The sequence below is a fragment of the Myotis daubentonii genome, chromosome 10 (assembly GCF_963259705.1).
Source record: "Myotis daubentonii chromosome 10, mMyoDau2.1, whole genome shotgun sequence".
Classification (NCBI taxonomy): Eukaryota; Metazoa; Chordata; class Mammalia; order Chiroptera; family Vespertilionidae; genus Myotis; species Myotis daubentonii.
In genome coordinates this window covers 17,351,162-17,373,695 of record NC_081849.1, presented here as the reverse complement: position 1 = coordinate 17,373,695, position 22,534 = coordinate 17,351,162, and the positions used below count along the sequence as shown (strand labels likewise).

At 38.9% G+C, this 22,534-nt stretch overlaps 1 protein-coding gene across 4 annotated transcripts in view; it reads right to left on the bottom strand.

Moving 5' to 3' along the window:
- PTPRZ1 (protein tyrosine phosphatase receptor type Z1) overlaps positions 1 to 22,534 on the bottom strand; it is a 178,420-nt gene that overhangs the window by 12,836 nt on the left and 143,050 nt on the right. For 2 of the 4 annotated variants that reach the window (XM_059711665.1, XM_059711667.1), the window contains exons 14-22: positions 16,949 to 17,040; positions 14,063 to 14,148; positions 11,334 to 11,354; positions 11,074 to 11,170; positions 8,127 to 8,209; positions 6,683 to 6,817; positions 5,990 to 6,124; positions 4,569 to 4,732; positions 1,274 to 1,409 (exon numbers count right to left, since the gene is read on the bottom strand). In XM_059711665.1, the coding sequence (XP_059567648.1) occupies positions 1,274 to 1,409; positions 4,569 to 4,732; positions 5,990 to 6,124; positions 6,683 to 6,817; positions 8,127 to 8,209; positions 11,074 to 11,170; positions 11,334 to 11,354; positions 14,063 to 14,148; positions 16,949 to 17,040 (949 nt within the window). The remainder of the gene's footprint in view (positions 1 to 1,273; positions 1,410 to 4,568; positions 4,733 to 5,989; positions 6,125 to 6,682; positions 6,818 to 8,126; positions 8,210 to 11,073; positions 11,171 to 11,333; positions 11,355 to 14,062; positions 14,149 to 16,948; positions 17,041 to 22,534) is intronic. The other 2 variants (XM_059711666.1, XM_059711668.1) reach the window with 1 other exon arrangement.

Genomic DNA, 22,534 nt, shown 5'->3' with positions numbered 1-22,534 from the left:
TATTCACATGGAGGAAGCGTCAAAGGCCATTCACTTGGTCTAAACAAACTTCCAAAGAACATGGCATCCATGAAAGAGAAAACTAAATAAACGAAAGGACAGTTGAAGTACTGAGGAAGAATCACTAAGAAATTGTTAAAAAATAATAATACAAAGTGATATGAAAAAATAGCAAATAGAGTTTCAAAACATAATAGAGAACTGAAATGCATAAATATGTCACAAGATATATTTATATACTATATATGAGGCCCCTAGAGTCATAAGAAATGCAAAAAATTAACTGTTAATAATTCATTCTTGAAAGCCTCCCCCCCTTAAAAATCAAATTGCCCCCCTGTGGAGTGTGTGCCCCACACTGGGAACCACTGCTCTAGTCTTATGTGACTAGAATGTCAGTTCTTTTATGAAATGAAATTTGGTTTGGTTTAAAACCTGTCCTGTTTGCAATCGCTTTCAAGCTGCCATCAATAATTTTCAATTTACATTCCTTTTTATTTAGACATAGCGACAACCAACACAGATAGGCAGACTTGTCCTGTGTCATAGATGTGTAAAGAATATGGGCCTAAAAATGGATAGAACTTGAGCATAATTCATGCTTTTTAAATATAAAAATGAATCCATTCGTTGACTATGTGGAGGAAAAACTTGAGGATTTTGCTAGCGGAAGATTCATTTTCTGAATCTTCTCTGTAACTGGTGTTACTTTCAAGGTAGTTCCCATTTGGTCACAAAATACAAAATTTATCTGGCCCTTCCATGAATTATATGCAATTACCTCTTATGGGTTGAACTGTGTCCCCCCAAAAGCAGCCTTAACCCCCAGCACTTCAAAATGTGGCCGTACTTGTAGACAGAATCATTGCACATGTAAATAATTAGACAGAGGCAGTGGCTAGTGTCCTTGTAAGAGGAAAATTGGGACATGGACACAGAGGGAAGAGGGCTGTCTGAAGACAAAGGCAGGGGTTGGACTGAGGCTGCTCCATCCCGGGAACACACGTGCTACCAGAAGCTCAAAAAGATAATAAAGGACCCCCCGCTAGAGGCTTCAGAGGCAGCATGGCCCTGCCAACACCGCGATTTTGGACTTCCAGCTTCCAAAATGATGGGACAATTCGTATCTGTTGTTTAAGCCGGTTTGTAGTACTTTATATGGCAACCCTGCCAGACTAACTCGCCTGCCAATACAAACACTTGTCTATCCAGCGTTAGCATTTTAGGGATGTTTCCCACCCTTAGATAAATAAAAGCATCCCTTTTCTCATACCTCAGTTTGCACCAAATAGTTTCTTTGTGAACGGATGTGTTTTAAGAAGCCGAATATGTTGACTGTGCCTTCATGTTGAATTTGCTGCAACATACTGTCCAGCACAATATATGTGCCTGTTCTCCCAACTCCAGCACTGAAGAACACAAAAGAAAAACTGTTTCAATGTCAAGCACAGGATAAACTGGAAGATAGGTCACGATGAGCTGTCTTGTAAATGAAAATAATTTCCTTCCTCGAGCAAACGAGCCACATAATAAATAATTAGCTATCCAAAATTGAAGTAGTTGGTAAGCATATGCTTCAAATGACAAAGTTTCCATTAATTTTTTTTGCTACCAGTAAAATTGCAAAACAATCTATTTCTGTTGTAGATTTTTTTAAAAAAATATATTTTTTATTGATTTCAGAGAGGAAGAGAGAGGGAGAGATAGATAGAAATATCAGTGATAAGAGAGAATCATTGATCATCTGTCTCCTGCGTGCCCCACACTGGGGATCGGCCCACAACCCAGACATGTGCCCTTGACCGGAATTGAACCCGGGACCCTTCAGTCTGCAGGCTGACGCGCTATCCATTGAGCCAAATCAGCTAGGGCTCTGTTGTAGATTTTTTATTTTCAATAATTATATTTATTATTCATTTTATATTGCACAGTGAAAACATTGTTTGTCAGAGCGCAATAAATAGACAATTAATCTGAGAAAAATAAAAGCACCAGCGTCACCAGATTCTGAAAAGAAAAGGTCCCTGGGTCCGTATTGCCAGGGAGACATGTTTGTAAAGATTTCCGCATTAATGGGAAAAAGAATTTGATCCGGCTTGCAGCTGAAAAATATCATTTCAGCGAGAGCGTGAAGAATAAAGCTTAACTTCCGTCATTTCTAAAGGGTCATTATCTACTGACTTCTTCAAAGACTCTACTGAAGGGACAGAATTCACAGACGGGATTCCTTTCAGCGGCTCCAACAAGTGGAAAGTGCTAGAGAGGAAAATTGGCACCTGCTCTGCACAATACCCTGGTCCTTCTCCATTTGCTCAGAAACAATTCCTGACCTTCAGAGCTGTTTTTCTTGCATCTTCCTGTTTCCCTCAGCTTATCTTCAGGCGAACAGATAAAAACCTCAAGATAGGTCTCTCAAAGTTTGTCTGAAGAGAACTCCTGAGATAGGTAATTAGAATATGTCAGATAAGCTGCAGCGCACAGGAAAATACTTGCTTCTATAAGAACACGGGCACTGCTTTGATGAAAACACTGCACACAGAAATGGATTTGATTTCTGTGGTCACACAGCTTGGTGGAGAGTCCACACTCAGGCGTGGTTAACTGCTACTTTTATTTTAACTGAAAAATAGCACCCGAAACCTCCAATGTTGTTTCCTCCTTCTCTGTTATATCATTTTTTTCCCCCTAGCATCAATCCAGGCTTGGAAATTAAATGACTTGGGCAAGGATCAATTGATAACACATTCAATTGAATATATTAGGGAGAACTCAGGAAAATGAGAAAGGGTTTTAGAGTCCAAACTGTTTTAAAACAACTTAAAAGTATTCCGTCAGATTCCTCACACTCCGTGTGCTTTGTTTTCTCTAATGTAAGCCTGGCATCATAACTCTTCAACAGCCCAGCCAGTGTGGCTCAGTTGATTGAGCATTGCCCTGTGCACCAAAAGGTTGTCAGTTCCATCCCCAGTCAGGGTACATACCTGTGTTGTAGCTATGATCCTAGCAGGGCATGTATGAGAGGCAACAGATAGATGTTTCTCTTTTACATCAATGTTTCTCTCTCTCTCCCCGGCCTCTCTCTAAGCATGTCCTTGGGGGAGGATTAAAACTAAACAAAACAAACCCTCTACAATAGATTGTTGCTTCTCAAACATTTTTATCTCATGCCATATTGTAATACATGTTTAAGGACAAAGCATTGTTCCATCTGCTTCACATGGTTAATAAGTTAAAACCCAATTCAACAGTCAAATAGGATATAATAAACATTGTAAAAATACCTGGTGCTTTGAAATATTCAGCAATCAAATTGGAGTCTGACATATTCGTTACCTAGTGATCAATATTTATGAAAACCTGTATGTGATTTCATTCCCCTCATGAAACTGTTAGGGGCAAAATAGAATATTGGGGACTAGCCCTGTGGACAAAAGGGGCCACATGCTAACCTGACAACTCAGGGAAGGCCTGCATGGTGGTCTTGCAAACTCTAAGGCCTAAAGTAACCACAAGGATGGTCTGAAATTAAACTTTAACTAAAAGCAGTTTCGGTGGATAGTCACGTCATATGCCGGTGTCTTCCCTGACAAGGTCAATCTTTACCTGAACTCAGCCTCTTGTCTTTTTGCATCTACGATGACATATCCTTGAAATGTCAGGTTAACTTTAAGTTCCCTTTTTTCTGGACCCCACGGGGCACAACCAAATGCCCTGGGCGCCAGGACAGACACCACAAGTTCCTTCAGTATTATTGTTATCATGTTAATTGTTGCTGTTAGCTATCCTGCACCCACCTAAGTAAAAGAGGTATTGTCTATCATTTTACTTTTTATCCAGTCCCAGAGGTTCCCCCCTTTGCTTTCTCCCGCCTCCCTAATCTATCACCAATGGATTTCCTGTAGCCCACTTAGATCTCCTCCTTTGATTGTAATGTATAAAACGAGGTGAAGAACTGCCATTCTCCGGAGCATCATACCAATCCGTTGAGATTCTGCTTCCTGGCAATTGTCCACAGTTTGGCTCTCATAAACGCACAAAAATTCTTTACAGGTTTGAATGTTTTTACATTAACAATATGGTTATGGGAAGTATTAATCATGTGCTGTTAACCATGATTGCCTTGGGTTGGTTTAAGAAAGGACATTCTGACCTGGCTGGGAGTGGTATGCACCAGGGACATGGGAGTCAACCTTGGAATGTGGTCCATTCTCATTCAAGAATGGAAAGATTAACAGCCTTGCTGCCCAAACAATGGAGTCTCACCCCAGCCTGAATTACGCACTTCCCCATACCTGTAATCCCTACTTCCCCATGTAATCTTTTTTTGTGTGTGTGCTCTATATAAGCAGCTGGCTTAGGGGGGCTGCAGAGCAGATTTTTGTGGATGACTTGCTGTTCTCCCATTCTGCCGGCATTATTGGAATAAACACTCATATGATTCAACCCTGTCTCTGCTGAATTGGCTCAAGTAGTGACAGGCAGCCAGGACTCATTGGTTGTCCAGTTTCAAAACCACTTCAAGATTTCCCGGTCGTTAGCATAAGCAAGTCTATGGGTTAGAAACTCACCTGCAGTGGACAACCACAGGACCCACGGCGTAGCGCTTGGCCTGGGACGCCTTTCTCACGAAGGTCAGCACGGGCAGCGAGTATTCTGGCACTCCCATGTCGGGCCACTGCGTGTAGTGGTACTGCGTGACCACGCGCCCACTGGGCCTTCCTTTCTGGGAGCCCTGGAAAAGACCAGACAGCAATCACAGGAATACACGCAAAACACATGGGGCTCTTCAGCAGCTTAGGGTTCACAGCTGGATGTGGGCAGCCTGTAATGAAGCAAATGTGCACATTGTTGTTTGTGATGGTTGATCTTGAGAAGGCTAACCCCTATTTTGTAAAACTACTGTTTGGAATTCTCTGCTATTTTTTAGACGGCCTCTTATTCTAAAAAAATAATAACTTTGCTCTCTAGCCTGCTTTAGCCTGCTTGAATAATGAGGAAGATAAGCTTAGCTGTCTGACCTTGTAGGCCAGAGACTAGATACGCCTGTACTCTGAATGCCATGCCAGGTGTATTTTTAATTGGATAGAACTGTGCTGTTTTCAAGGCCACCAGCGAGATTACCACTGAGCACACATAGGGCTGGCTCTTTCATAAAAAGGGCAGTTGTGCTTGTAGCTTGGCCCAGAATTTGAAAGGCATTTTTCTCTATGCCCACGTGTAATAATAATAAAGTGTGACTCCAAACTCTCTGAGCATTGCTTCATTTATTCCGGTTCTCTGTAACAATCTTATGTGTTGGCTTGGCCAGGCTGTAGTGGCCTGTGGTTTAGTCGAACACCAAGTCATACCAGATGTTTCTGTCAAGATATTTTTAGATGTGATTGACATTTAAATCAGTAGACTTTGAGTAAAGCAGATTATGCTCCAAAATATGAGTGGGCCTCAGGCAATTAGATGAAGGCCTGAAGAGTAGACTGAGGTTTTTGAGAGAGGAAGGAATTCTCCTCACATCTGTAACACAGACACTGCCTGAATTTCCACCCTGGAGTCAGTCAATCTCAAGCTCAATATCTCTCTTTCTCTCCTTCTCTCTCTTTCTCTCCTTTTCTCTCTCTCCCCCTTCTTCCCTCCCTCTCTCCCTTCCTATTTCCCTCTCTGATTACTACATCATTGTTCTGTTTTTCCCCTTCCCTTACTTTAAGCTCCACTATTTTTAGCTGGATGTGCAGTGATGAAAGGGGCAGGAATTTTTGTTTGTGCATTAAATCCACTGCAACCATCAGCACCATGTCCAATCTAGCTCCAAAGCCATGGGTGGCATTTAGAGACTTGGAAGGAACTTTGGGATTGAGGTGTGGCTATACTAGTGATAAGAACGCTTAGTGCCTTTATTATACATTTTTATCCTATCTTCTTTATACCATCCACTCACTTGCAAATGGGCCAGATGTGTTTCTCAAATGAGAATGTCCATCATTTATGGACTCACCTTTTTTATCTTTGTGTTTCTCAGGGTAAAATTTCTCACAGTATAATAGGCAAGCATTTGAACACTCTTCTGAGTGACCAGAAAGTTCCCATACTCTTCACTACCATCCGCAGGCCAGTACTGGTCACATTTTCTCTGCAAAAGAGAATAAAGATGCTTTTCCATATCCAATATGCCACGCAAGAGCAGCGCCTGAAATCTGTACAGGTCTGAGACTGTGACAGGAATGGACTCTCTCACTCTTCTAAATATTTCTTTCCTTTCTAAGCGATTGCAGATTGGCTGAAGAGGAGACCAGGGGCAGATCAAAGAAGCAAAAGGGACTTGCAATTATCCCCCAAACTTCCCCCTTTCAGATGAGGGAGGTGTGGCCAGATATATCTAGTCACTATAGGGCCAGCACCGGAATACAGCTCTTCTGAATTATAATCAACTCACTCCACATTGCTTTTAAATGAGCCCCATTTATCTTCCTCAAACTATGAAGAATGCATTTCAATAGCAGATGACTGGATTAATAGTGAAACTTTTTGCCCTAAACTGTTACGTTTTCCTTTAGCTGTCATACTTACTGGAAAGGAGTCCTGATGAGCTCTCCTACCTTTTGCTGCTTCCTAAAGCTGACTCCATGAAAGCACTTTGAAGTGCCTCTAGTCGTTACTTTGGGGATGCCATAAGGGATTACACACATACCCTTCCCTTCTCCACGAGGTTTGTGATCATGACAATGACTTCCACATTATGCTCCCATATCATTCTCCAGAAATCTTCGGCTGTGGATTTCAGGGGGCCTTGGGCAGCAATGTAAGCTTTTGGTCTGGTGTAACCCTGAAGAAATAAATGAAAACATTTCTTACTAACTGATTTGCATGCCATTTTTAACCATCTAAGACTTTTTTTTTCTATAAAAGAAATAAAAAAATAAACCTGCAAAGCTGGATAAACTTAATAGCACTAAAACATACAGCAACTCTCCTTTAGCGACATGTTTTTGTAGAAAAAGAGGGTGCACCATTCTGTGCACCTTTAATCCAAGTATATTTACTCTAAGTCTATGTATTTGCTTAAAATCTGGTCCTTAACTGTGCTGCCTTGAAACGTGGTCCAGGCATTCGGGCTCGATTGTTTACAACAGTTAGGAAAGCTCTGGTGTCTCCTTACCCTTTCCTTGGTGGAACTGAGCGACGCTAATGATTAATACTATGCTTCACTGAGCACCCACTGCTGGCCAAGATGCTCTACAAACATTGACCCTGATCCATAAGCTATCTGCAAATTGGAAGCATCATCCTCATTGGAAGATGAGGATGCTGGAGCTCAGAGGAGTTAAGTGGCTTTCCAAGCTCCCACAGCTGGCCAGCACAGACCTGGATTCAAAACGAGTAGTTCTGACTCCCAACCCCATGTTCGATATGACATACTTATTGTCTCATCTGGAAGCAAGAAGTGGGTGCCTGCAACAAACCCACTGGATACTTATATTTGGTGCTCACTTCTTTGAGTTCAGTGTTCCACGCAGCATCAAAATGAAGGCAGCGGGATTGAGAGCTCACTGCCAGGAGAATAACTGAGCTCCACTGACATTCCGCTGACCACAGTGAAAAACCAGTAAGTTAGTCAGGGGTCTGCAGCCCCTGAGGAGCTCTAACAGGCCCTCCAAAGCTGGGTGTCCTGAGGGATGTCCGAGGTTATATTGATAACTGGTTAGTAGTAATCACTTTTAGCTAGTACCACCTTGGAAGTTTTTCAGTAAGGATTTATTGATCATCTGCTATCTACACAGCATTGTGCCAGGGGCTCTGGGACATGCAAAATAAGCACTGGTCCTGCCCCCCATATTGAAGGGGTTATAAACCTCACTAAATATCTATCTATCTATCATCTATCTATCCATCCTACCTTGATTATACATTCCCAGCCTGAATCCCTCACACATTTAGAAGATAAACCAAATATATGAGCTGGGTTGTTATTCAGTCTGAAATCATTTAGACAAGGGAATCTCTCACCATTGATTTATGTTTCTTATCGTCGATCATATAACATGTATTAAATACTAGTATGTGTTTGGTGCAGTGGTATAATAACTTCTTACTCTAATATAATTTCTATAACATTTCAGTTGAAGCATGCTTACATCAACATAATTGGCATTGATGTAATCAGTCAGTTTGCCATCTTTTTCAGCAAGTTGTGCCAGCTTAACCCTACTATGGTCATCTGTAATAAAAAAAAATCTCATTATGGCATGGACTACTTTTCAGCATAAAGGTTCTTTATATTTACGTAATAATTTGTCAAGTATAATTAAAATCAATGCAATGTAATTTACTAAAGTAAAATAATAAGAGCTTCTGCCTTCAAGTTTTCTAATGCAGAAGGTGAGAATGGACATATACACAGAAAGGAAGGCTGAGGTGTTGAGAGAGGTGCAGAGTAGTAGGGGGAGCATGAAGGAAGAACCTGTATTGGTTTGGGATGGTAAACATTCTTGCAGAGATTGAAACCTGAACTTGACATCTTAGATTGGTGTCTAAAGGTGGATATTGGGCTGTGAACTGAGAAGAGCCACTGAAGGGAGAGAAGAGTGATGGGGGTCTCGGGAAGCTGAGGAAGGATGGCTGTAATATGCCCTGAAGATGAGGCGGATGGAGGAAGAAACGTAGAGAAGGAAGCACAAGGGACCTAGGAAGTGTCTGTGAATGGTTACAGCAAATAGCTCCCTCAAGGGAAGAACCTCACAGAGGAACTCCTGCAAAGGGAGACAGGTTGCCCAGCAACAGACACGGACCCTGCCCTGTCCATCAAGGGGGATGAAAGCTATGGTGACTTCCACACTGTGGACTGTGGTAATTTAAACATGTTGAAATGAAGTGTGTGGGATGAACTGCGTTTCCACAGAGAGACTATATTTGGGGGACTAAGAATAAGAAAGAAAAATGTTACAGAAAGAAAACATGGTTCCCAGGGCAGACTATTCTTTTCAAGGGTAAAGAAGTGCGTACAGACCAAACCGTGACAAGATAGAGATATTCAGTGATATTAATGCTTCTGTGACGACAGCTGCTCACACAGGTGCAGGGATATAAGCAGAAATGATGTATGGCAATGGAATGAGCGGTGAGAGGCCAGGTTCACCAATTTTTGTATTTTTGTTCTAATATATTTTGATGGATGTTACTGGCTAAATTTTCTGAGTTGTTTTTCTCCATCTCTAAAGCAGGACTGTTAATTACCTATCTTGCCAAATTGTTTCAGGAATTAAACAAAATAATGTTGTGTGTGTGTGTGTGTGTGTGTGTGTGTGTGTTTAATCCTCACCTGAGGATATTTTTCCATTGAAAGGGAGAGGGAAAGAGAGAAATATCGATGTGAGAGAAACACATCGATTGGTTGCTTCCTGCACACGCCCCGACCAGGGCCTGGGCCTGGGAGGAGTCTGCAACCAAGGTGCGTGCCCTTGAATGGAATCGAACCCGGGACTCTTCAGTCCACAGGCTGACACTCTATCCATCCAAACCGGCTCAGGCTAAACAAAATGATGTTTTTACAGTGTCAGGCATGTAGGAGTTGTTCAACAAATGTTAATCTCCATCTTCTTCTTAGTTACCTGTTGGGTATTTCCTATTTAGCTGGTAGAGGGAATAGTTTAACAACATCACCCTCTCCAAGAAGCAGCTGAGTTTTTTGTGCCGCCAGACAGTTGCTTCAGTTGAGGAAGACAACCATTTTTTTACTAAAAATATAAACATTGGTATAAGCCCCCTGGAAAGACAGGCAGCATCTATGCAAACTATTTAGAAAAAAATGTAATAACGAAAGGGAGGCAAGTGCAGTTTCATTGGCCTCCAGAAGCTGGACTGGAACCAGTATTTAAATAACCAGGCTCGTAATACCATATTCATAGGGGTCTAGGGGAGCACACGGAATATATAAGGAAGAATGTAAGTAGAGATTCAGGAAGGGGGATGAAGATGGATTGAAAGAGATGGAGGGGAGAGAATATAGAAGAAAATCAGAGGGAAGAGATAGAAACAAGAGGTGATATATATACATGTTGCATCTTTATGTTGTACACCTGAAACTAATATAATCTATATGTCAATTATACTTCAATTAAAAAAAACACACACAGAAGATGGTAATTTCATAAGAAAAAAGAGGTAAACTTGCATTAAGGAGAAAAGCTATTGAGAGGAAAAAGAGAAACACAGCTAAGAAAATAAAGGGAAAGAAGGAATCCAACTAATCCTTTATAAGACCCCAGGAGGAATGGCAAGAGAGGGAGGAAAGAGTGGAAGGAAAAATAAAGTCCAAAGAAAATATGACTTGGTTAATAAATTCACATAATAGTAAATAGATCTCAAATGCAAATAGGACCATGGAATATAAATAATGACAGAAACCATAAGAACAGATTTATAGTCAATGGGACCTGAAGAAAGAGCTGGATTAAAATGAGTTTGTTTTATTTAAAAGGAACAGGGAAGTGGGGGGCGGGAAGGGATTAACCAAAGAATTTATATACATATATGCACAGCCCATGGACACAGACAACAGTGCTGTGAAGGCCTGGGGAGGGGAAGAGGTAGGGAGGGTGGTCAATGGGGGCAAAAAGGGGACAACTGTAATACTTTCAACAATAAAGGTAAATTTTTTAAAATAAAAGAAACAGATGTCATTAATGGCAAAATGCATTTAAACTGGAGTGATACAATGTGCTGTATTATCTAACACAGTGATTCTCAACCTGTGGGTCGTGACCCCTTTGGCGGCCAAACGACCCTTTCACAGGGGTCGCCTAAGACCATTCTGCGTATCAGATATTTACATTACGATTCATAACAGTAGCAACATTACAGTTATGAAGTAGCAACGAAAGTAATTTTATGGTTGGGTCACAACATGAGGAACTGTATTTAAAGGGCCAGAAGGTTGAGAACCACTGATAACACGTGTTATTCCCATCCATAAAGGCTTTGTAACAGTGACCACAGGTCTGCTGAGAAGACTTGAGGACATTGTTTAAGGGCATAGCAATGACAATGGTAGCCAAGTCAGAGCCGAGTGAAGGACATACTTACAGGCAACGATATTCACGTAGCGGTTCTTGTGCTTGTTGTCTGGGTGATTGGAGCTGTCTGCTGTGATACCTAAGTCAACAGTACAGCTCTGCACTTCCTGTAAAGAAATCGTACGTGCAACATTTTCACACGTGTCCTTTCAGACAAAGGGCCTTAAAATATAATGAAGACAAAACAAACAAAATAGTCTATCCAAAAAAATTTTAGCATGTTACAACTATTTCTTGGCTAAGAGAAAATGCAGTGAAATAATGCCTTACCTGATAAAACTCTTTCAGTGTCTAATGAGGGAATGAATGCCAAAAAAGTAAAGAAATCAAATTCCACAGCACACGACAAATGAGAAAAAAAAGTGTTCATATTAGGTTTACAATGGAAAACTATGATCATGCAATAAATACATTTGTCAAATACAAAACAGAATGTTTCAAACAGTTACATGCAAATCAAAATTTCTAACAATTTGGAACTTTAAAATTATGTGAAAGGAAAAATTAACATTTTTAAAAAGGACAGTGGTAAAATAATATGATGGTTTTTTAAAAATTCAGATGAGAAAGCCATCTATTTGATGACACATTTTGTCATATTAAGTAGATTTGCTAATATCCAAATATAATGCTATTTGATCACTGTAGCACTATTTGAAACTGTGAATTAGTGATACATATTTTTGTTTGAGTAATTTTAAAGAATAAAACACTTCCTATTAGGTGGTTTGAAATAGATTTAGAGTTACAAAATATTAAAAATCACCAAAACCTTTTTATCATATATTCTAGGTCATTTTGAAACAAAAGTTTAGATAGCATTACTTTCTATACACTGACCTCTTTTTAATTTAATCTTTAATGGGTATAGAAAATTACTTCTGACAATTATCTTTAAAAAGGAGCTAAAATATTTTTCAGAGATATTTTCTAACTATATTAGTTTGGAATTAATAATTACTTAATATTAAAATAATGACATAAAAGCCTTACACTTTTTTGAGAAAGTATATAACCCAAATATGAACCTGATTAATCACAAATGGCCCAGCCTCTCTCCAGGTAAGCTTTTAATGTCTCTTTTGCAGCAAGTCATTCTGACTCTAGATTTAAAAACAATCTAATATTTAAAAGGTATAGCATTATTAGTTACTAAGCTAATTATTAAGTTAATGAAAAGTTTTCTTTCTTGAATCAAACTGTGAGTTAAAAGCAATGGAATTAAAAAACACATTCTGAGGTTATTAATTTCATTATTACAAATAGCATAGTAACATTTAAAATGATTTTATAGTTGTGAAAGTGATAAGTTTGCTTTTGCCCATATGCTATCAGCAACTTTATTATAAATTGTTTATTTTTCCTGATGGTTTTTAACATTCGGAAAATCAGACCTATCCCACTTTCAATTATGATTTTGTTTGAGGTGAGCCTGGTAGTTTCTATGAGTTAAAATCGGACCACTCAGTAACCTCTGTTAAATAAGAACAATTAATTTGACGTTTTAAATATGTAATTCTTTATATTATTCTGCTTTACTTAGTCATTATCTCACACTGATTTCTTATTCAAAGTCGCTATGGCTTGGGTTTTTTTAAGATTTGGTGAATTGCCTATTTTAAATTTAGTGAAACTACATTACTTTTCATTTCTATTTCTTTTGATTTCGTAAAGCTTTCTCATCTGTGGCATCTTCCTTCCCTAAATGCACCTTGGTTGGCATGACTCCTGGGAAGCAGTTGCTGGGTGCAATGGAGAGAGTGGCACACCCTCTGATCAGGAGCAGAGCTGAAAGTGCTTTAAAGAGGGAGGTCCTTAGCCCGGCAGGTGTGGCTCAGTGGTTGAGCGCCACCCTATGAAGTAGGAGGCCACAGTTCTATTCCCGGTCAGGGCACATGCCCGGGTTGTGGGTTGGATCCCCAGTGTGAGGTGTGCAGGAGGCAGCCGGTCAATGATTATCTCTCACCATTGATGTCTCTCTCTCTCTCTCTCTCTCTCTCTCTCTCTCTCTCTCTCTCCCCCTCCCCCTATCCTTTCCCCTCTCAAATCAATAAAAATGTATATTTAAAAAAAAGGTCCTTAGAGCACTTGGATATTCAGGAGGGAGACAGAAAAGCCACATAATGCTTCCTAGAGGGGGTTAGGGGTGGTGGGGGAAGAGAGGGGGGAGGGGGGGCTGAAGATCCCTAGCTTTCTGGAATGGAAAGGACATGAACTTTAAAATCACAGACCTAGGTTTGAATCCCAGCCCTGCTATTTTAGTTATTAATTCACTTCTATGGAAACTGATTTCATCATCAATGTAAATAAAAGCAAATAACTTCTAGAGTTGGGTGAAGGCTGAATGTAGAGTCACCTAGTACAAGTAAGTGACCCTATTATGAAAAATCTGTAAACTGATAGTTCAATGGGCCATGATAAATTCACAGCAAATTTATCTGCCTCATCAAGAGTATTCTAAGGGATGTTACTAGAAAACTTTTCATTGACTGTAAATTTTAAATGCTTCTTAGAAATGTATATTTTTTTTAGAAATTGGGATGTTCCTTTGTATAATATTTATTATACCTATATAATAAGTGCTTCTGCATTTACATTGCTGTGATATTTATAATTAACCATTTGTATATACTTTGGCTGAGAAGCATGAAATTTAGTCATTTAGGGTAATTTATGTAATTTAGAAAATTAAAAGGAATCAGTGTTACTAATACCTATTACTTTTAAAAAGAATGCTAGAGTTCTGTATTTTATGTGCTAGTATTAACTATGTTTTTCTAAAATGTTTCCACTAGCATGACATGGCTTTTTAAAATGGAAAACCAATTTTCTAAATAATATGATAACCATACCACATCTCCTAAACACATATATGGAACTAATATTCTCACCAGAAGTCAAAATGGTTTCAATGTCATTAGGTCAAAAATAGTCTACTGCTGAATCATTTAAATTTGCTATTTTCCATATTACTTAACACAGACGTAGTAAAATCATACCTCGAATTCTTCAGTAAACCCACTACTTGCATGTAAGTCTGCAACATGCTTTGGAAAGTGCTTTATTGGAATTGCTCCAACATCATCTAAGTGAATAAAAAAAAAAATGAGGTTGGAAAGGATAATACAACTTACATGAATGTGCTCCCATTATAAAGATTTATTAGGGGGCTTCTTCTAAAACAACTTCAAAATTCAGTTATTCTTATAACCCCAATGAAACATTTAGCAACAATTACCAATTTTCTCTATATTTACTATCAATCATAATCTCCATTTTAGAATTCTGACTAGATCAAGAATCTCTTTTCCTTTTATATTCCAAAGAGAAAAGAGTTCATTTTCAATGTTAAATTATAAATGCCACCAAAGCCTCACTTTTTATCAGTGAACTGCAACTCTTTATGGCTAACTTTCTTTAACATGAGTAGGAGTTGCATGTAAATTCTAGGGAAAAATGCAGAAACAATATACTTTCAATTTTATCATGGACATGATATATAGTGCAATTTCAGTTTTTTAAAAATTGTGTAGCTCAATGTCTTACAGTTAAATAGTAAGATATTTTTTACAGTTGAAAACATTTTTCCTTTATTTTATATGTAATAGAGAAGACTTATATGCAGACTGTTCATTAAAAATGATGTCAAAAATCTTTGGGACTTTTAATCTTTAGTGTTTCAAGAATTTTAACTTGAAAATATGCTATGGAAACAAACTCGTCGTATCTGTGAGTTAATTGTGAAGAGGCCAAATTATTTCAACTGGCTCTATTTTTATTCCTGGAAAGACTTTCTTAGATTAAACATATTACTAGTTCACAGCATGCAATTTCACAAGTGATTTCTCTGACAAGGAAACATCAAACACATTTCACTGGAAACAGTTATTTACATCAACAGCTGTTCAAGCATCCAGGCCATTTAATATTTTTAAGCCTCAATTACCAAGAATTGGTTGGTTAAAAAAAAATTAGAATCCATCTGTTCTCTCTCTTAGATGAGTATACCTGAATACTAACATTGAATTAGCCAGTTAAGCTTAAGAAACTCTAGACAAAGGTGTAATTCCAGCTTCACACCTACTGGAGGGTCTTGCCTGCAAGTAGCTTTTATAAGCAGATAAGGAAACAGAAATAATTTGTCACATCAAAATTGTTGGTTCTTTATTTACTAAAGGTCCTTCCAATCCATTGATGCTATCCTGTACAGGTAACCTCTTCGCACAAGCAAACTGACTACTTTTTATTTACAATTATGTTATTTTGCTAATTGCTTTTATGAATTGGTCTGCAAGTGAGACCCAAATATCTTTTTATTTTCTGATTTTATATGAAAATGCACACACTTGGGTGACCAGGAGTGCATTTTTGAGAGCTGAGCAGGGAAAAAAAGGGGGGATGCCCTTGATCACTATTTTGAGAAGCAGAACAGGGATTTTGGCTTTCCTGAACAAGACCCTGATTTTGGATTTATTTTTTATATTGTTAAGGATAACCTATGCTGGACTTTGGATAATATTATGGCTAATTTGCATACCCAGGCTAACAGGATATGTAGAAGAGCTAAGTTTGAAAGCGAAGGGAATCAAAATGCAATAGATAACAGAGCTGAAAGTCTCAAATCCCTTATATGTTCATGAGAAATGGTGCTGTCCTAACATAAATACACAGTAGTTTAATACAAAGAGTTAAATAGAAAAAAGACAGTAGCGGATTAAAGACATAGAGTTAATGAAAGAGGAAAAACAGTCGAAGATGTCTGACTCCTATGCTTGTTAAAAGTTACAAAGAAGATGCTTCTCTTTTTTCCTTTTATTTTTTAAATCATGAGATTTCAGAAGGTAATATCAGGTAGAACTTGTGTCTTTAGCAGTAATATATGCAGTACCAGAAAATTTAAAAGGAGGCTTCTGTAAAATGGCCACGTGGATGAATTTTTCCTTTTGTTTTCCCTGATTTGGTGACTGTCCATGGCCTTATCTCACCTTCTATCTGTGCTTCCTCCTTAGGCCACACATTTCTAGACAATTCCTTTTGTTATCTCTTTCATGCTGAGAGGTTGTACAATGGTAATAGAATAAGTGTCTGGGAATGTAGTCATAGTGTGAACTCTAGGGTCAATGGGTGTCTTAAATGACACTGGCTGATTCTTGCATAGTGTTAATCAGGCAAGTTCTGATAAAAATAGTTGACTTTTTTTCTAACATAGTTAAGAAACCTTTTCCCACATAAATGCAGATGATCAGAAAGAACTAAAGATTCTTCTCATTTTTTTAAAAAAAATATATTTTATTGATTTTTTTACAGAGAGCAAGGGAGAGGGATAGAGAGCTAGAAACATCAATGAGAAAGAAACATCAATCAGCTGCTTCCTGCACACTCCCCACTGGGGATGTACATGCCCTTGACCGGAATCGAACCTGGGACCCTTGAGTCCACAGGCCGATGCTCTATCCACTGAGCCAAACTGGTTAGGGCAAGATTCTCCTCATTTTTGTTATTTTGTCCTATCCACCCTATTGCATTGGTTTAGTCCATTTTTGTTGTTTAGGTTTCCACTAAAGAAGCTGAAAGGACCCAAACTCAGCATTATTCTTAACTAATATGTTATTGCTATAAGTGCTTATGTTCTTTAACATAGTACATCTGAATGATTATAAGCTATTTTCCCACATCCTGTGTATGGCTAAGAATGTTCAAAATTTCTGAGAACAAGTTATACAACTGGATGCCTGATACATGATGTAATACATATTTTGGGCAACACAGATGTTTACTAAAGTATATTATAGGCATTTGCAAAGTACAATAAGGACAACCCTTCCAGCATTTTGCTTTGCATTCAACACCAACCAGCTACGCATGGTCATACGTTAAGCTATTACCTGAAACTGGAAAGACAGGTGTTGGAGGTGTGGATATTACTCTGGGAGAAGTACTGTCTTCCAAGTAAAAGTGTGCAGTCTGGAAACATTTCCTGGAAGGGAAAGAAAGCAATTTAAACTACCAGCTGCCTCAGAGAATGAGACGATTTCTGAGCTGCTTAAAAGTCATGACAGAAATCTTCAGAAACAAAACATAAGGGGAAATCTGTATCAATTTTTATAAAACACAAAGTATTGGAGCAATTTATGGCCTCCTAATTTATCTCAGTTTTATGTCCCAGATGCAGAAGAGCAAGTGGGTATCAGACTTGCTGAAAGCAGAGATGGTATTTCAAGTTGTAGCTGAAGTGGTAGCTTTGCAGAGGTCGAATGTCTTAACACCCTAGTTACTCTTCCACTGTTTCTACCTTGGATAGGACCACAGTGGAAAAGAGCCTGTCCAAATCTATTTTCACTCAACATTTCAGTGACCAGGCCCGTCCAAGCCCATTCAGCCGCTAGCAAAAGGCAGCAAGCTATGATTGTGTGGAAACAAAATTCCACTGTGGTAACATTTTGATGAAAAAAGAAGTCAGCTTTATACTGTATGATAATGCAATGATGACAGAACAAAGTGAGGAAATAATGAGCATGTAACCAAAAACAGGGGTGATTTTCTTCCCAACAGATGCTAGCCTTGTTGATGAGGGTTTTGAGAATAAACATATTTGGAATCAACGATAACTATAACCTACAATGTCACCTGCATCTATTTCCATTCAGATAATAAGAGTAACATCTGGTAAGAACACACTACAAACTACTGAGAAGAGCAAAGAACCAACTGCTGCTATAAATGAATGCAAAACATGCTTAATTTAAAAATTTAGATAATTAAAACTGCTAATGACACTCTTTGATGTGGGTCATTTAATTTATTTGAAGTATTATTCATGAGTGGTTAAGTTTATTTTGAATAAATGCCAATCTCATTTTCCACTTAAAAGCTTCAAGCTACAAGATATTTATCCTAATAAACTCTAACATAACATTTGTTCTTCCATGACACACCTACATTTTTTTAAATTTTTTAAAAATATTTTTTATTGATTTTTTACAGAGAGGAAGTGAGAGACATAGAGCGTTAGAAACATTGATGAGAGAGAAACACCGATCAGCTGCCTCCTGCACACCTCCTAGTGGGGATGTGCCCGCAACCAAGGTACATGCCCTTGAATTGAACCTGGGACCTTTCAGTTCGCAGGCCAGTGCTCCATCCACTAAGTCAAACCGGTTAGGGCCACACCTACATTTTTTCAGCAACCAGTCCTCTGCATAAATTCTTCTATGGCTTTCCAATAGAATGGTTTTCAATTATTTCAGGAAAGACTGAAGACCCTTCATGATTTGGTCCCTTACCTACTTCAACTCTCTCATCTCCTTTAACTCCTTCCCTTACCCAATGGGCTCTGGTCCTCATGGCTCCTCTCTTTCTCCCTGGAGGAGGCCCTGTTAGTACCATCTCAAGCCCTTGGCTCTTGCTGTTGCCTACGGCCACCTTCCTCTTCCCCATCAGTTTTGCATCGGTGCAAAAGCCACTTCCTCTGAGAGTCCTTCTTTGACCATGCTAGCTAAAAATACCAGCCTAGTCCACCAAGTTACTATTCTCTGCCCTTCGTTTGCTTTATGGCACTTAGCACTGTGTGATACCTTATTTATGTACCTGTTCATTTGCCTTATATGTTTTTAGCTGGTCCCCCCTCATCAGAATGTAAGTCCCACGAAGGCAAAGTGCTTTGTCTTAATCAGTGCAGTGTTAGTCCTCAGTGCTAAGAACAGCTCTGGCATGTGCAGGTGCCCTCAGATATTTGATCAATGAATTCACTGCTATCCGTATGAGTCACATAACATTATATAGTTTATTTGTAACCTTCATGTCACAAGAAAAAAAATTCAAAAGCAACGATGTGCATAGCAAAACCTAGCCCTCTGCTGCAATGCTATAAATCTTTGATAATGAAACCTGTGAGAACAGATAATGGAGAGAACACAGAATGGCTTCAAAAGTGAGCAGATGGTGCAAGAGGAAGATGAGTGGATGTAGAATCAAATGACAAAGGGATCCTGTTCACATCCAGAAAGTGCAGTAGATATGGCAGATCAATGAAGAATGGAGGGATGAGGGCCAGCCTATATAATAAAAGCCTAATATGCTAAGTATCTGACTGTTTATTCAACCATTCGACCAGTTGCTATGATGTGCACTGACTACCAAGGAGCAGATGCTCTGACCTGTAAGTTAGCTTGCTGCTGGGGTCTGGCAGATCGGGACTGGGCGAGACAGGCTGGACATGCCCTAGAGCCCTCCCACAGTCCCTCCCCAGCCCTGATTGTGCACTGGTGGGGTCCCTTGGCCTTGCCTGCACCTTATCCCAATCCAGGACCCCTCGGGGGATGTAGGAGAGCTGGTTTCAACCTGATCCCCGCAGGTCAGGCCGAGGGATCCCAGCGGTGCACGAATCCGTGCACCGGGCCTCTAGTAGGTCTCATGATAAAGCAACCATCCCCTATCCCTAGCCGGATAGCTCAGTTGGTTAGAAGATTTCCCAGGTACACCAAGGTTTTGGGCTCAATCCCTGGTCAGGGCACATACAAGGAGCAACCAATGAATGCGTAAAAAAGTGGAACAACAAATTGATGTTTCTCTCTCTCAAATCAACCAACCAACCAACCAACCAATCAATAAAGAAACCATCCTATTGAAATACCACATTTGAATAGAATTGAAAGCAGACTGGAGCAGAAACCACAGGGAAAATTTGGCTTATCTTTGCAACCACAGATGTAGCATATTCTGAAACTGGGTTAGATACTTGCTTTTAAGATCACGGAGTACAAGCTCTTTCATTCCTCTAAAATAAGGTTACACAAGCAGGTAAAAGGGTTTGTATTCACTTTTCAATGAATCTTAAAGCTATAAAATGCATGAAGAGACAGTGCAATATAGCAGCTGATACAAGAATCTCTTCTATAGCATCTTTGACACATAAAGAAGGCCCAGTCTGAATGCCTTCAGTAACAAGGAGCTCACTTCTTTTTATCATCTTTAGTTGCTCGCTATTTTTTTTCTCATACTACTTCAAAGCTCATTCCCTTTAAGTGTCTCCAAATGGTACCAAAGGGGAGGCCTTCCTGTCCCACTGTTGTGCCTCTTACTGTTGAAATTGTTCTTGTATCAACCCCAAACTCAGTCTCTCTATTCCTTTAACACACTGGCTCTAGTTCTGTATGTTACAGATTTTCAGATTATGGTACCCAGTATCTTACAATATGTATACCCTATCTACCTATGGTCCTCACCTTTTTTGACATTTCTACTCTAATAATACTAACAAGTTACAGATCATTGAACATGCCCTTTTCTGACCTAACTCAGTATTTCTCCTCCCAGCTTTAAACATTGTTCTCCTTCTGATCAAATGCCTCTCTTACTGATATGCCAGGCAAGACCGCTCAGTGGCATCTTCCCCGGGAAAACATTCTCTTGCTGTCTGAGCAGACGCTAGCACTCAGTTACTCTGTTCCCACTGCACCTAACACAAACTTCCATTCACAATCACCTTTACTTGATTTAAAAAATATGCTTAATTAATCCTGACCATCACCTCACTGGACATTATTCTCCATTATTTTATTTTAAATTCTCTTCTTAATTGGTGGTTGGAGTAATTATTTTGCAATATATTTATTTTGTGCCATGCCATATATATTTAAAGATGGGAATTATGTACACTCAACTCTTTCTTTTTTTAAAAAATTGATTTTAGAGAGGAAGGAAAGGAAGAGATAGAAACATCAATGATGAGAGAGAATCATTGATTGGCTGCCTCCTGCATGCCCCCCAGTGGGGATTGAGCCTGCAACCCAGGCATGAGACCTTGACCGGAATCGAACCCGGGACCCTTCATTTTGCAGGCTGATGCTCTATCCACTGAGCCAAACCAGCTAGGGATACACTCAACTCTTAATACAGTGCCTGGAGTACAACAGGTATTAAAAATTGAATGGTTAGATGGATTTTCAGGAGCAAGTAAATCCACCAATCATAAATTAGTTTACAGCTGCATTCTAAAGTCTCTTATCTACCCAAGCCCCAAATGGGATAACTTAAAAATCTCAAAGCATTTGGGAGGGAGAGGTGTAGTATATAGCTAGAGAAAGATGAATGCATGGATGGATGAATGGATGGACAAATAGAAAGAGCTTGTCTCTGAGAAAATGGGAAGAAGATAACATATCATAAAATAGAAAAGATAAATTAAAACACATTGGTACTGACGTTTAACATGTTGCTACTGTTCATTGTAGTATCTGGGTAAATACCAACTCTACTTTTTTTTAGCAAAAGAACCTTGTAAGTAGGAAAATCATACCAAAAAGTCTGTAAGTGGGAAATATTAAAATAGTGCAGGATAAATTCTGGATGAAAGGCATTTGTATATTGCTACTAGGTAATCTTACCTAGGAAGTGACATTCTACTTAAAAGGCAGCACGGTACTGGGAGGCCTCTATTCTGGGGTGGTAGCTCCCCTCAATGGCCTACAAACTTAAATTTAAGATGAAGAGAGAATTCGAAATGCTTTTCTTCCCACTCCCACCAGTCAAAACAATGTGTCCATGGCAAGTTCTTTTCTACACTGCTTTTAATGAATGCTGTTTTGTTGAATATAACTTTGGCGTTTCGTTTTTTTAAAAAATTCTAACTACTAAAAAAGCTCTAAAAAAATTTACCCCTGGTCTTTTTAAAAAGAACTTTTTGACTATCTTCCTTATCAAAGTAATTTTGCATCTTTGAAATTTACAACTTGGCTTATGTAAATTATACCTTAAAACATCTGGAAAATAATTTCCAGGCATATTATTTAATGTATGACAAGACACTATCTATAGTCCATCTGTTCTGTATAAGCAATGACTGTCTTCACGTCTATGTGCTAAGTGTTGATCACTATGTCTCCTGCTAATTATCACTCAGCCATGATGAAAAAGTGATGACTGTTTTAAACTTGCAGACATAGGCCCTATCAATCAACATTAATCTGATTATTCAATTTACACCTTTTCATCACAGTAAGTATTTAGAATTAAAAACTCAGCATTTGTAATTATTATTCCATTTTTTAGATCCTTATACAAATAGGAAACACTATCCATCCCTCATGCTGTATTCATGACAGAAACCCAAAAGGGCTGACTGAAATCTGTACGGTAATCTAGTGAAACTTCCCTGCAAATGGTAAAAAGAGAAAACTAATTCTTAGGTGGGTGAGTGAGGTGCCCAAGGCCATGAAACAAATGCCAGGATGAACAAATGCCAAATTTTATCACCTCTAATTTATTCTGTCTTCCTGCTACAACATCTTTTCTCTCAAGGTTTGCACAAAACATAGGGGACCACCTTGAGTTAGGTAAGTTAGACAAAAGAGAGGATTTAGCATAACACTCTGAGGTTATATTTTTCTCCTAAAAACTAGGCTAGAAAAATGTTTAAATATGTAAATTTGGAAACACATATAAGGGCCATTGGGACTCTTGGTATGATTTAA